This window comes from Leptonotus elevatus, chromosome 13, assembly GCF_054856555.1.
Source record: "Leptonotus elevatus isolate MCC_2025b chromosome 13, RoL_Lele_1.0, whole genome shotgun sequence".
Classification (NCBI taxonomy): domain Eukaryota; kingdom Metazoa; phylum Chordata; class Actinopteri; order Syngnathiformes; family Syngnathidae; genus Leptonotus; species Leptonotus elevatus.
In genome coordinates this window covers 6,117,297-6,132,316 of record NC_141251.1, presented here as the reverse complement: position 1 = coordinate 6,132,316, position 15,020 = coordinate 6,117,297, and the positions used below count along the sequence as shown (strand labels likewise).

The 15,020-nt window shown below is 44.0% G+C and overlaps 3 protein-coding genes across 9 annotated transcripts in view; 1 reads left to right on the top strand and 2 right to left on the bottom strand.

The window, feature by feature from the left end:
• Positions 1 to 428: 428 nt before the first annotated feature.
• On the bottom strand, positions 429 to 7,677 carry ftr14l (finTRIM family, member 14-like). Of its 2 annotated transcripts, XM_086092264.1 has the most exons (9): positions 7,307 to 7,677; positions 6,569 to 6,719; positions 4,947 to 5,350; positions 4,315 to 4,410; positions 3,845 to 4,078; positions 3,553 to 3,712; positions 3,357 to 3,467; positions 2,630 to 2,766; positions 429 to 1,653 (listed from the first exon to the last, which is right to left on the bottom strand). In XM_086092264.1, exons 3-9 carry the CDS (start codon positions 5,343 to 5,345, stop codon positions 1,270 to 1,272), a joined length of 1,521 nt encoding a protein of 506 aa, XP_085948390.1. In that variant the 5' UTR covers positions 5,346 to 5,350; positions 6,569 to 6,719; positions 7,307 to 7,677; the 3' UTR covers positions 429 to 1,269. The 2 variants fall into 2 exon arrangements, with proteins under 2 accessions (XP_085948390.1, XP_085948391.1); XM_086092265.1 differs by lacking the exon at positions 7,307 to 7,677 and having other exon boundaries at positions 6,569 to 7,274.
• Positions 6,617 to 13,617, top strand: LOC147163595 (uncharacterized). Of its 4 annotated transcripts, none has more exons than XM_086092259.1 (3): positions 6,617 to 6,857; positions 9,569 to 9,650; positions 10,347 to 13,617. In XM_086092259.1, exon 3 carries the CDS (start codon positions 10,468 to 10,470, stop codon positions 12,160 to 12,162), a length of 1,695 nt encoding a protein of 564 aa, XP_085948385.1. In that variant the 5' UTR covers positions 6,617 to 6,857; positions 9,569 to 9,650; positions 10,347 to 10,467; the 3' UTR covers positions 12,163 to 13,617. The 4 variants fall into 4 exon arrangements, with proteins under 4 accessions (XP_085948385.1, XP_085948388.1, XP_085948386.1 ...); XM_086092262.1 differs by lacking the exon at positions 6,617 to 6,857 and adding an exon at positions 6,955 to 7,497; XM_086092260.1 differs by lacking the exon at positions 6,617 to 6,857 and adding an exon at positions 7,578 to 8,078.
• Positions 13,618 to 14,293: 676 nt separating this feature from the next.
• Positions 14,294 to 15,020, bottom strand: part of stox1 (storkhead box 1) — a 31,707-nt gene continuing 30,980 nt past the window's right edge. For all 3 annotated transcript variants that reach the window (XM_086092748.1, XM_086092750.1, XM_086092749.1), the window contains one exon: positions 14,294 to 14,676. In XM_086092748.1, the coding sequence (XP_085948874.1) occupies positions 14,523 to 14,676 (154 nt within the window). In that variant the 3' untranslated portion in view covers positions 14,294 to 14,522. The remainder of the gene's footprint in view (positions 14,677 to 15,020) is intronic.

The following is a 15,020-nucleotide window of genomic DNA, read 5'->3' as shown; positions in this document are numbered from 1 at the left end:
TGTGCCGGCGGCGTGTGCCGAGGAGTAGCGCGGGGAGGCGCTGTCGAGTCAACCAGGAGGACCTCAGGATATTTGATGGTAATTTAGCACTTTTTGTTACCAGATTTAGCAACTTTCCAGTTTTCCACGCTTCTCTAGCATAAAAATACCAAGCAACAAATTAAGTTACTTTTTGAATTTATATATGAAACAATACATTTATGCTTTCTTGTATGGTTTATTAAACTATTGTACTTTTTTTTTTAAAGGGGCTTGGTAAATAAACATTCTCTTGTAATATCTCAACGTTGTTAAAAGTTAAAACTAATTTTCAGCTAACACAATCTGTCAATTTTTATTGTTGAATTGTTCATTTATAAATAAATAAATAAAGTACATCACAAAAAGTGTGTGACTTAAAGGTAACTTTTATGCTGTGGCTTAAGATAGAGGAAAAAGTGTAAGCCGTTTAATAAAGTGTTTCTGCTGCCCCCCTGAGCCTTAATGTATTATTTTCACTTTGTGCAGCATCATGGGGACTAGCCAGTGGCCTAGAGTCAATATAGGCGGATAATGAATAGCTGGAACTCGGATGGATGTTTTGATTATCATCAGCACAGTGTCATTTGTCCAGATCTTGGCTCAGACCTTCATGTATGGAGTCACATGTTCAACTTCTCACCATACTTTGGATTTAGATAAATGCACTAAAGGGGCCTTCATGTATCCTAGTTCCGCATTCGAAGCGTTGTGAGTTTTAATATTTATTAAAGTTGCAGTCATTTCACAAATTCAAAAAACAAAACCTGCTCTGTGTGAGCAAATAAGAAACATCAAAATCCATTATTCATTTTTGGGACAACAAATTACATAAGCATATTTATATGTTGCTCATATAATATGCTTAAGTGTGAATTTGATATGCCAAAACAACAACAATGATCAAAAGAAGTGGGGTACACACCAAATGTGCCAAATTTGAACATTTTCTCTCTCTTTCAGCCCGATTCTCAGTTGTCTATAATGATTATTCTGATGTCAGTCTTGTACACCAGTCTTCCGGTTTGGGGGTGGAGACTCACAATTATCGATGTTGATATGGTTATGTGTGTGGTTTGCTCTGTTAGTCCTGTCAAATACACCACACACTATAAGAGCAGTTAGGCTAAGCACAGACTTGATTTTTTTTTTCTTCATGTGTGGGGTCTCTCACACTCAAATCAGTTACAATGCTAACAATTGCTGTGTGTGTCCCACTTAAGATGCCACTCAAGTCAATGAATTATTCTCCTACAGTCTAATGGTGCTACCAAAGCCCCACACACTGAATGCGGGGTACACCGGCTGCGTAAAAGTAGTGCGGACCTGGTACAGAAGCTGCATGGCATCAGACACGCTGTAAAACGCCAGCACCCCCGACGCGTGATCCAAGTAGACACCGATGCGAGATGACCTCGGGACGGGTATGTCCGTGCTCTTGTTGTTGTGCACGTAGGAGAACTTGGAATCTGAGCAGTAGAGGCTCCAGGATTTGTCGTTCCAGCCTAGACTGCACACGTTGTTGTTCCCTTTTCGGAAAATGCCCCTATAGGTGACGGCCACATCGATCTCCGATCCCTTCCAGCTCACTTCCCAGTAGCAGCGAGCCCCGGCCAGGCCTTCTTTGCAAAGAATCTTGAAACCAAGGGAAGAGACAAACACACAATCAGCAAAGGAATTACAGTGAAACTCCAGTTTATCGTGGGAGATACGTTCCGCACCAATATAAACAGACCATGTGATTTTTTTTTTTTTTATAGTTTCCCCAGTCTCCAAAAAAACATTTGCCTCTTCTAATCAGCTCTCTTCTCACTTTTCATCAATGTTGGAAATGTCATCAGCGGTGGGAAAAAGTTTTTAAATGACTTATCTTGGTCTCATTTTTTTAATAACACAAAAAAATGGTATTTGAACAGGGGTGTGTAGACTTTTTTTTTTATATCCAGTGTATGTTGAAGTGAGTTGAGAAGTGTCAAATAGTGATTTGGTACCATCTTGTGGCATCAAGGAACTATGTAAAGGCAAGTTGAGGAGTTTCATGTAGTGTGTGGCCACCATTTTGTGGGGGGTGTCAATTAATTCGTGGAAGGGTATAGTGACGCAAGTCTACACTGTAAAAACCCATTTTTAAAAATGCTACAGAGGAAGTCAACCTTAAACATTTCTTGACAATATTATATGCGACCTCACTAGTCTAAACATGACATTCTGATTAATATTATATTTGTGAAATATGGGTTATGAAGCATAATCTAGACGGTTTTATCCAACTCAGGGGGCGGCCATTTTGCCACTTACTCTGGACTGAAGATGACATCACAGTTGCTTAGGCTCAAGCAACGACCAATCACAGCTCACCTGTTTTCTGAAGCTGAGCTGTGATTGGTTGTTACCTGAGAGCTGAGAAACTGTGATGTCATTTTCGCTGGACAGCAAGTGGCAAAATGGCCGCCTTCTGATATTGATAAAAACTTCTGGATTTTGTTGTTTAACTCATTTTCCACTAATGCAATATTAACTTAAATGTCTTATGGTCAATACATTTTTGGGGGGTTGACTTTGAAACGATGAAACCGTGATTTGTGAGGTAACACTAATAATAAGTACTAACCTGTTGCCAGTGGTCAAATCGTTCCGGGTGATCAGGGTAGTTCTTAGGTTCATTCTTCATTGTGGCGGTCCGGTTGCCCTCAGAGAGGTGAAGGTTGCGGTGTACAGTGTTTACATCCAGAATCGGCTGGCAAGAATCTGAACAAAACAATAATAGTCAATGTTGAGGGCCAGGGATTGTGAAATTGTGGTAATGCACCAACACCATTCAAGAGATTGGCTGAAAGTGTGTAAAATTGAACGTTTATGTTGCACATAATTTTGAAAGCAGCCTTCTAAAAAACTATGACAGCGTTTGTTGAATGACTCAAGTTGTTGCAGGAACACCTGTGTTTGCTTAAAGGGATCCTGATTTGTAGGCTTGCTTTCTCCTATTCCACCAAACCTGTTCTGTCACGAGTGTTATTGTAACGCTGGTTTCTGTTCCTACACCACATGCTGTTACTACCATCTATCCAGGAGCCATGATTAGCTTTTTTTTCCCCCCAACAGGACACATCTTGTTCTGTTCTCTAGAATCTGGTTTTGGATCTTTAGCTCAACAAGGACGGAATAATCCCAGAACAAAAAAAATTCAGATAATTGATGTACTAGTACTGACTGGTTTTCTGACCTCAGCCCCAAAAGGAGAAGTGCTCACTACCACTTTCAAAGTTCACAACATAAGAAATGTGAAGAAAAAAAAAAAAGAAAGTCTCGCGTTGATATTTTTGCTCAGTATAACTTACATCTCAAGAAATCCTCTCTGGTCTTTGGTTCTTCCATCATCCTCGGCTCTGTCAAAAACGACGAATCGCTCCTTTTTTTGTCAATTTCTTGTGTGATGTAGACTTCTTTCACTAGTGACAAAACAAAGGGAACGTGACAGCTTAACGATAGAAGACAATACATGGGTGTGGCAAAAAGCAAGATACACCTGCCAACCTGCTGCGGAGATTTTAGTCGTCTCTTTCTTGCTGATTTCCTCCACTTGTAATTTCAGGCCGGCGATGGCTCTCTTGGTGGTTTCAAAGGAGTAATTAGGAGCAATGCTGACATTATTTAGGTCCTCGTAACCCGAAGGGCCAGACAGAGACTGCCAGCTCTGGGAAGAAACAAAGTAGAATCTATGAATGACATAAAATACATTTATAACTACTGTATATGTTTGGATAAAACATTTTCTTTTTGTTTTATTCTATACATTAAATGACAGCATAATACAGGTCATGCCCACCTGCAGGAAGTGTATGTGGTCGTCGGTGTGCGACAGCTTCTCCAGGTCGGTGTGTTTCTTCCTCAGCAGGGTGACCTCTTCTTCCAAGCGGTCAAGGAGAATTTCACCGCGGGTCACCGTGGTCTTCTCGTGCAAGCGGACCATCTCCTTGACTTCGTTGTACTTCCTCTCAATGGAGAGCAGCAGCTCCGTGAAGATGCGCTCGTTCTCCTCCAAGACCGACTCAGCCGAGTGCTGTTTGTTAGGATGAGCTGGTCATTTATTTCCATAGGACAAATAAAAGGGTGCCTTTTTCTCTCATCGGGGCTGTAATGTTCTCAGTTCATATTGTTGTCATTGATAGGCATTTGAATTCTGTTGCTAACCAAAACTGGGGTACGGTTTCTCATTAGCACAATTATCATCGCCTATCTGCAATTGGGTCAATAATTAGCCACTGTTAGCTTAAAAAGGTAATTGAGGGCCCTTACTTTCACAGCTTCCACAGCTTGTCGGAGATCCTGCCACTTTTTGACTCTCTCGTCAATCCTGTGCTGGGATTTGTGCAGCGTGGTGCCTAGTTGTTTCTACGGAGGAAATGATAACATTACAATTAAATACATTTCTCTTCTAACAAAAAGTTAGTGTTAAAGGGGCTTTTGGAATATATTTCAGGATGAACCTAAAATGCGTCACAGCTTTTATTGAACTTTTCAAAACATACATCAAACGGTTCAATGTTTTAGTGCTTTTTATTCATTCCAACTCAACTCAAATTTATCTATAGAACTCTTTAAACAATTTTTACCACAGCTGAAACAGTTAAAATAAGGGCTCAAGTACCATGTTCTGTTGAACGCCAATGGGGGGGGGGGGGGGGTTAATGACGAGGTAATGTTGAGCAATTGTTAGGTGAGTCTTGGTTTCATGATGTCACACTGTTAAAGCACCGCTTCTAATTGTATCAGGAAATTTATTGGTCCATTTATCTATTAAAGTAGTGAATTTCGCCATTTAGCTGCTTGTTAGAGAAAAGCAAAAAAGTACTGTTGAAATATTTTAGTTCATTCTGAAATTTCACACAACACCCCGATATATAAATTCTTAATGGTATGCCACTAACCTGTTTCTCAGTCCTCTCCGTTCCAGCCGGGACGATGTCGTGGTGCTTGTGCTCATCCATCATACACAGGACGCACACGGACGTCTGGTCAGTGCGACAAAAGGCCTCCAGCAGCTTGTCGTGCTGAGCGCAGATCTTCTCCCTCATTTGGCCAGTAGCTTTGACCAGTTTGTGCTTCATCAGCGCCGGGTAGTCGTAGTGAGACTGGAGGTGAGTCTCGCAGTAAGACGCCAGGCACACCAAGCAGGACTTCTCAGCTTTCTGCTTCCTGGTGGTGCAGAAGTCGCAAAGGACCTCGCCACGTTTGGCCTCCGTCCTAGTCTGGCCGTGGCTCGCGGAGCGACGGGATCGGTCCATGGTGCTGTATCGGTCTAAATCCAGAGAGTTGGGGTGCGACATTTTGTCTTGGAGTCAAGACACAATGTGGGGGGGAAAAAAATCAAAATCAATTAATTTAGAGTTGAAGAACAGGTCTTGAGATTCACAGCCAAAAACTCAAAACACAAGCGAGTAACAAGGAGACAGTAAGTTCCTTAAGTTGTCCGCTTCAGTGAAACTGATGTGTGTGACAAAATGTGAGCTATGTGGTCTGTTCACACTGTAAAACCAGTATTCCCAGTCAAATGAGTGGGCGGGTGACGCTACCTGAAACTTGACAAACAACACATGCTCCTCCTTTAAATGTACAAGAACTCACTAAATAAGACTCAGAAGGGTGAAATGTGCCTAAAAGTTAAATACAACTTAACAAACATACTGTAAAAGCTTTAACCAATGTAACATTAAGCACCGTTTAATTGTTTCTACTGGAGGGAGCCTGCTTACTATTAAAGGTACACATACCACACTACTCTGTGCTAAATATTAGCATTAGCATTACTTTCTGGCATTTCCCAGATTAGAGCCTTTCAATAATGAAACCCTTTCATCAACCACTAGTGAACTATGAAATACATGTAAATAAATAACACATGTATTTTTTTTTTACCAACCTTATAATTTCCCAAATTATGACAATTAAGAGAATAATGTACTGACGGATTAAATGCAAATGTGATGCATTTAAAAATAAATGTGCTGTACTAGATTTTTTTTTAAGCCATTGTGACATATGCACATTTAATTAATTCTTCCTCACTTTGAAAATCACTTCCAATCCAATTTCTCTGTTTACCTTTATGATGTCATAGTAGTAGCTTTATGCATGTTTGTGACCCTCGGGATGCTCAGAAAAGAATAAAGAAAAAATAATAATTGCACATTTTAGGCATTTGAAGGTGCCTCCAGCACACTTTTAACCCCAATGAAGATAAGCGGTATAATTAGAAAATGGATGGATGGATGTACTGTTTTTTTCTTACATTTGAAGTGTATTTATGTAGGGCTTTGTTTCATTTGTTGGACAACCAGAGGGACAAACATCTGTAAAGCTAAACCACATGAAACTGTGTGATCATGCACCTATAGCTAATTAAAGAATGCTATTACATCATATCTGTTTTTTCTATTTAATGCAATGGAACATTGATCCTATACAAGTCCTGATTGTATAATGTTACAAAGGCTACTTTTACTTGAAAGATTTTGAGGGCCTTCCCCCTATGATGTGGCCGTTTTGGTACCTTGATGCGCGGCTCCTTGGCTGCAGGAGGCGGTAGCGGCCTGGGTGGCGTGTGGAAACGACAACACTTGCTTTTCGCTAAAGCGTGTCGACGGTCGGCGGTCCAACGTTGGCGCCAGATGAGCACTGTGGCGCCAGCTCTGCACAGCACGCTAGTGTACCACGGACACCAAGACAAGATAACACAACAGCACAAGCGAGACCACATAACAAGCCGGACTTTCTCTGTCTTTTCTTATAAACGCGAGCGATCCTTTCGTTGGTCCTAGTTCCAGGCCAGAAGAAGAAAGGTGGGTGGGTGCGTGCATTTGTGTTTGGAACGTGTAAACTGTTGTAATCTATATTCCTGCTAATTGCTTTATTATTTAGCAAAAGGACTCATCTTGAGAGGGAAAGGGAGCGCTTAGTTGGGAAATAAAGACAATCTCTGCACGGATGCTCGCCCATATTTGTTGTAGTGTAGTTAAAGCAGCCTGTGAACTCTTGTCATGGAAAAATACAGGGCCTAAATCCACTATGCACATTGTTGTATTATTGTTTTGGTTATTAAATGGTTTACACGCGATGCTACCCCCTCTCTCTGTAGTGAGTGCTGATTTTGTAGTCGTTTTTATAGCAGACCACAGCATTAACGACCCCGTTCGTGTGAAATGGCGTCAATTGCACACCCTTAGGTTAAAGGTGGTTGAACGGTTGGTTTCAGCGAATAATTCGCTTCGATGTTACAAAAAGTCCTCACCTAGGGATAACGGGGGGGACCAGGGAGCAGGAGATGCTGCTTAGCCGACGGGTTAGCTTGGCACCGCGGCTACGTAGCCGACACGCTAACGACGACTGGAGCTGGTTAGCCAGCAAGGCCGCCATTGAAGGGGTGCCGCAGTCCACCAAGACTCGCGTTGGTAGTACAGTATATGCTATACACGCACCTCGGTAAGCTATGGTGTGTGTGTGTACGTAATAAAAGTTTCGAAACGGTTATTAAATCACGACATGTGTTTGTGGGCTAGTCGGACATATGTCGGTTAGTTTCAAACCAAAAGACAATATTCCCGGGCTTTTCCCTTCTTTTTTATCGCCATCGATGTTAGTCATCTTTGTCCCTCTGCGGCTAGTAGCACAACTCTTATTAGCTTGCTAACTTTACCTTTAGCGTTCAAGACACAGTCGCGTCATTGTTTTTTTTTTATGACCGGTTGGATTTTTTTTTAAAACACGTTTGTATTTTGTCACATAGACACGGGGCGGTTGACTTATTTGGACATGGCTCGGGGCTTTGCTGCTGATCCAATGCGGTTTGGGGAGGGCGGAAGCTAAGTTGGCTTACGTTAGCTCGTGGCAGCCATCTTATGCGAGCATTGTAGTCCTAGGGCTGGCTAGCTGCTGGTGTGGCACAACAAGATGGCCTGTTAATACGTGCGGAAGAGGACAATTTCCGCGTCAACAACCGCGCCCTTGTATCGCACCGAAATATTTTTTCTCCTAACTTCAAAAGAGATATTTATTTCGACGGCGTAAGTATCACCGTGAGGTCTGTTTGCTTCGTCTGGATGTTTTTGCTATGAGGCTAGTTAGCGCGCTAAATGGCGACCACTTAGCGGCTAACACAAAGCTGCGGCGGCGTTAACCAGTTTCCCCTCGACCGTAGCCAGCTAACTAGCGGCTACGGGAGCTATCTGTAGCCGTTTGGGGGAGAAGCTAGCGAGTCACCGGTCCAACATTTTAATAATAAAACGCCGATTTGACGACGCCTGAGCACAAAGTGGATATCGCGTCGGGTGGAGAACAAAGAGCCGCGCGGGTTGAAAGCGGTTTAGGCCTGCTGGCCTGTCGCTTTGCGGATTAAACTCCACTCGAGAACCCGATGACGATTTTTGGCTACTTTGATGCTGTTTAGCTCGTTATGACTGCTAACCTAGCCTGCTAATTGACACTTGGCCTGTATATTGGCTTTGGAGAGTTTGCTAATCGGAGGTGTGCTTGCCTACTTCAATTAAAAGGCACCAAAGTGACACTGTCTTACTGCAGAAGTATGCGGGTATATATCATGGAGAGGGCCCGCCTCGGCATTGTAAGATGTTACTTTTTAACATAGCCACCCTTTTAGACTTCACATTGTGTGCGTTTTGCCATTTTTTGTGTGGCTCTAATGGCTTGGCAAATTTGTTGATGGGGAAACTTTTTAATGGGGCATTTTATGTGAAGCCCATATTAAGGAAAAGCCTTCACGATATTAAAACACGCGTACCACATGTCATTGCAAAAGAGTGTGACTATTTGTAAAAAGGTCTGCCACTAATTGCTTATTAAAGTGGTTTGAAGGGGAATTTACTCTGCATGTGAATATTAAAGTAATAAACTTTTGTTGATAAACATTCAAACAGGCTTACTACATCTTACCGGTATTTATCATGGAGGGAACTACATCAAGATCGTATTTAACATAGCTACTTGTTTACAAACGGTTTCTATGCTTTATACTTTACTTACACTTACTTGTGAGTTTATTATTTTAAGAAAAAGTAAGGTGTGTCCCTAAAAGCTTGTCAAAGTTGAGAGAGAAGCATTTCAATGGTGGATTTCCTGTTGTTGTATATTACAACATTAAGCCAAGTCACACAGAGAGCATCACTGGTAAACAAAGTTTGTATTTTTGCCATGTTTTTTCACACTCTGTGCTTGCTTGTCCTTGAGCTCACAATTTAACAGATGCATTTTTTTATGGGCCATTTCCTTTTTGGAGTAATAAAGCGTTAAGTCAAGTCAGTCAGCCTCCTTGTGGATGAGCGATTTATCAGTTGATGGGAGACGAGTGATGCAATTCTCTCAAATGTGCCTTTGAGGCATGGTCTATGGTCAGAATCCGATTCTTGCAATTCTTTGTGGTCAGCTCTTGACCAACCCCCCCAAATTATTTTCTGACAATTTGTCTTGCTATTCCTGTTTTACATACTAATATATACAAATGTGTAAGAATGAATATTAAAGTTGAAATCTTTTACAGATACCTGAGCGTGCGTCCCTGTGATCGTCACGGCCGCCCCTCACTCTTTATTCTCAAGCCACCAATTAAAAGACACTTTCAGGCAAGTATGTTCAATTGGAGTAGGTTGGACATTTTCTATGTGAAATACTGGAACATCCCACGACGGCCTTTGTGTGCAACCTTTTGTACATAATTATTTTGTACCAGTATAACTCTTGACGGCTCAGCTGATTTCTGGGTTGTGCCAGAGGCCAAATTTAATTTTAACGTGATTAGTTCACGGTACAATTTTCAATTGTCATCCAATCACAGGGCAGATATAGATGAACTGTTCATTCACATTTGGACAACCTATGGAACATTTAAGAGTACAATGTTCAAATAACACAGCATTTATTTTTTACAATGTGGGAGGAAACTCCACACAGGAGGGCCAGGGAATAGGTCGAAACCCAGAACCTCTCAGGTGAACATGCAAACCACTAGCCTAAACATTTAATTGAATAATAAGGTGGTGTAACCGGTCTTTAGCCCAAAGTGAAATGAATAAATGTATTTATAAACCCATTCACTTTTGAGCAGAGATGAAAAAGAGTCAAATCCAGGACCTCTAGACTGAGGAAGACGTTAACCACAACATCCCAGTTCCAATAAAATATTTTGAAAAAACTGAAAATGGTGAGGCGTCTGTCATTGTCAAATGTTTGTCAATAGCTCGAGAGAGGGACAGCAGCTGTTGCATCACGAGGGGTTGAACTTGATGTGGTTAACGTTGCCATGTTGGCTTCTCTTCCAGGTCTGCTCACTAACAAACAGCACCAGCGCTGTGCTCATCCAAACCAGGATCAATACCCCGATTCTTAGTTGAGTTACCGTCCGGCCAAAAAACGGAGGTCGTGGGGTTGGAGTGTGTGCTCATGGCGGAGTCAGAGACTGAGTGTGACACACCCGGCCTTGACACGCTTGGGTCGGAGTGTGTCATAGCCCACAGCCATGTCGACCTGCACTACGGAGCCGAGACCGAAATCATGACTGAGGAAAAGCGTGGTCTGGAGTTGGAGATCCACGGCACCGAACTCAAGATCCAAGGCCTGGGGACGGACCTTGGCGCCGTGGCGTGCGTGGACGCCATCGTGGAGACGGACCACGATTACATCAAGGTGGAACACGACGATATGCACTGCTTTGCCGGCGCCGAGATCAAGACGTCGTCGGGCGAGGCGCTGCTCGGGGAGGTGCTTCTCAAGGCCGAGAGCGAGCACGAGGTCAAAGTGGAGTCGGATCATGGCGGCGAGCTGACGGTGGAGTCTGAGAATGGCGTCATCATTCACGAGGCCCACGGCCTGCAGTGTAACGAGTGCGGTGAGATCTTTGGCAGCATCTCTGATCTCCACCAGCACTTTGAGATCCACAAGGACCTCAACCCGTACATCTGCGTACACTGCGGCGAGAGCTTTGCGGTAGAGGCCAGTCTCAAGCAGCACATGAAGATCCACATGAAAGAGAAGCCCTACGTGCCGCCCGGCGTGGAGATCATGGGCAAGGACGTCATCGACGCCTTCAGCCTCAAGTCCCACCAGATGATCCACCTGCCCGACAAACCCCACCGCTGCACCGAGTGCGGCAAGAGCTTCGCGGCTGCCATCACCCTTCGAGAACACATGAAGATGCATTCGGAAGACAAGCCTTACAAGTGTACCCAGTGCAGGAAGAGCTTTGTCCGCAGGAGGCACCTGAAGAAGCACCAGGAGGTCCACGCCCGCGAGAAGCCGTACACGTGCGGCCAGTGCGGCAAAGGCTTCGCCACCACCTCCAACCTCAAGCAACACCAGAAGACCCACGCGGCCCACGCCGCCCACGCGGCCCACGCCGGCGTGGTGCTCACCGACAAGCCCCACCGCTGCGCGCAGTGCGGCAAGTGCTTCGCCGCCGCCGGCACCCTGCGGGAGCACCAGAGGATCCACTCGGGCGAGAAGCCATACAAATGCAACATGTGCCGAAAAAGCTTTGTCCGCAAGCGCCACCTGAAAAAACACCAGCAGGTCCACGCCGGCGGCAAGCCCTACACCTGCAGGCACTGCAACAAGGGCTTCAACCACTCCTCTTCCCTCTCGCGCCACCACAAGACCCACCTGCAGGGACCCGTCTTCTCCCCGCCGCAGCCCGGCAAGCCCATGACCTTCGGCGCCGCTCCCAAGCAGAGGGTGCACTTGCAAGGAGACAAGCCGTACATGTGCCACCACTGCGACAAGGGCTTCAACCATTCCTCCTCCCTGTCGCGGCACCAGAGAGTCCACTCCGAGGGCAAGGGCTACACCTGCGGCCACTGCGGCAAGATCTTCACCCACGCGTCGTCGCTGGTGCGGCACCAGCGGGTCCACCTGGAGAAACAGCAGCAGCCGGCGCCGCAGTCGCCACCGCTGCCCCTCCCCATGGCCACGCCCGAGCAGTACAGCGCCATCTCCTCGCCTAAAGTCTTCCCCAACAACGCCTTCCCCAAGCAACACCTCCTCTCCATGGAAAAGCCCTACCGCTGCACCCAGTGCGGCAAAGGCTTCAACCATTCGTCCTCCCTCTCCAGACACCACCGGATCCATTCACAGACTGAGTAAGTGAGGGGTTTGGGTCCTGCTCCCCACGTAAATGCTTGACCAATCCCGGGCTTCTCTGTATCTACTACCACCCCCGCCGCAAGACCAGTCGGGCCGACTCCTATGGATGTGTACGTGGTCAAGTCAGCTGCAGCGAAAAGGACCAGTTGAGGGAAATGAAGACGACATGACCGGAAGGACTGATTGGCTATTCGGAGCAGAAGCTGCGGGGGAAGCGTCGCTTCCATTCTTTGTTCTCGCTTGCGCGGGAACTCCCATTTTGAACACTTTTAAAATGAAACCGAAAAAAAAAAATGTTACACCATTTTTGGATGAAGCTACTCAGCGGTGAGCACGGGAGATAGTTTGGCGTGGTTCGAGGCGGTCAACACCGGGAACTTTGAATTAGTCATCTCTTTTTCACCCTTGTAACCTGTGTGATGCAAATCCACTGTAAATACTTTATGATTTCTTTTATATATGTATAGGTGACTAGTGTGTTGTTCCAAAAGGAATACATTTTGATAGCAAGACCCACTTTGTCCACTTTTTTTTCACCACCCCCCCCATTTTGAGCCCCACTTTCAGACTCGCCGAATTAAATTTATTGCGGGTGTTTTCAAGCAGCAGTTGAATTTGCCGTTGTGTATATTTACGAGGTTATTTTCTTGTATGTCTACCATGGGTGGGCCGTACAGAGAGCAATACTGGCTGACGGACAACCTGATGTGATGAAACGCTGTCACAAAACAATTCCTGACAGAGAATAAACTCCTCATGGTTAGCATATTACACCAGTCTCCTTTTGTTCGCTTATTCCCGTTCCCATTGAGAATAACTAAATAACCTGTTTATAGACTATAGATAGCAGTTACTCATGTCAACTATCACAATCTGATTTAAAGGCTTGTGCATACTAAACACAATTCTATGAGAAAAGCTTTTTTCCAAGACTTTGCATTATGCTCGACTCGTGTAAAAAAAAAAAAAAAAAACTTTTACAAACGTATTTTTTTAGATATGGCTTGGGTTATATGAAAAGGAGTAAAGATGTTTTTATGGGAGGAGGGCACGACAAGCAATATTTTGTTTTCTAAGTTTCTCCCCTATTTTTTGCTTCAATCTGTAGCATAGTTTTCTTCCCTGTTAGCTAGGTGCCTTATTGCATGCTATGTAGTAATGGATGCTGAGCTGTTAATTGCTGAAAAAAAGTTTTTAAGTTCTCGTTCATACCCTTTGTTTAATTTTATGTCAATGACACCTTTTATTATTTTTTTTGCTTACATGTATGTTATCCTGTTTACACTGTATATTGTCTTTTATTTTCTCCCCTCTTCTGTTTTTGTAAATGGCCTAATTCTTGAGAGGAAAAAATGTAAATCAAGCCATACATGCTTCTCTTTAAGGGCAAAACTTGTAACATCTTTTCCTTTTTTGAGTGGCACACATATGGATAAATAAAGGTTGTTGACTCTCTTCTGGTGTCCTGTAGAATTTAATTTTACGATGTCTTATGGATCTGACGATGAGAGTTTGAACCGCTGACTTTTTTTCCCATTTGCTTGTGTCCACAAACAACACTTTATGGGCAATTTAAATTAAGTGAACTGGTCTACCTGTGTCTTGTGGTTGGGTGGCAACTGGTCCAAGGTCTAGCCAGCCTTTTGCACAGGCAGCTGGAATAGGTTCCCTGTAGAAAATTGATGGAAGTCAAACATTCATACTGACCTATATATAGTTCGTATCAGAGAAACTCCTTGGCAAGTGGCGGTCAGTGATTCTGGATGTTGCACTACCTCGACAATCCTGAAGGTGTCGCTCTTGCCATATGAAATCGTGCTCAGTGACTCCAGGTGCTGCTCCTCCTCCACTAACCAGCGCAAAGAAGTAATTGTCGCTAATTTACATTTTCAAACTATACAAGAGGAGGAATTTCTGGGAATTATCCGTCCCCAGAATTTCCTGGCTGTTTCCCACAGTCTGCCGGGTTTACATTCTTTCCCGGTACGTTATTGAGGTTCACGCTCAAGGCTGCTGAACTGGGCTGTAACCTTAACAATCAGCTTTTATCAGTGGTCTAGGGCAGTAAATGTGGACTAATTAAAAACAAAAGTAGGTTTAACTAAATACAGTTTTATTTTTGGTTCTCAAGCCCTACAAGAAAGAAAATTACGACTTGCAAAACTGTACATTACCCCATAAATGTTAATACACCTCGGGCTGGTACACAATATCATCTAGGCACTTTGTACTGCATAACATATTGGAAAATATTTACAATAGGGACAAATATACATGCAACATTTGTACAACCAGTTTTGTTTTTGAACAGTTGCATAGAACTCGAGATTAAAGCACAAGTGAAGATGTAGAGGTTCCTTCTACACGTTCATGACGGGCGTGAGCTGCAGCAGCGAGCTTTGCGGTCGAATGGCGCTGCTTTTGGAGTGCAGTTTGTCCAGGTTCTGTAGGAAGCCCCTCCTCTTGAGACCCTCCAGAATGACTGTGTTGCTGGAGGCCAAACTTATGTGGGTGCTGCAAGGAGAAAGGCAAAAAGGGGGGGGGGGGGTTTATATATATTTGATAAAAATGGAATTAATAAGGCGCCATTTCATACATTCCTACATGGAAGGCTGCCTCGTGAGTTCAAAGCCGTTTGTTTCCTCCGATTTGAAATCCAAGCACGGCGCAGCAATTACACGTCATTATCAGAATCATTCCCTGCTGTCCAAATATCGGACGTTAGCGTTCATTACAAGGTGTTTGTTCAGCTTTATTACCTTCTAAAGGAAGAAACACAAATTGGTGAAAGGCCAAATGCAGTAATGCAGCCTGGAGGTCTAATGTCTCTCACTGCAGTGTTTATTTTTTTGCCTGAC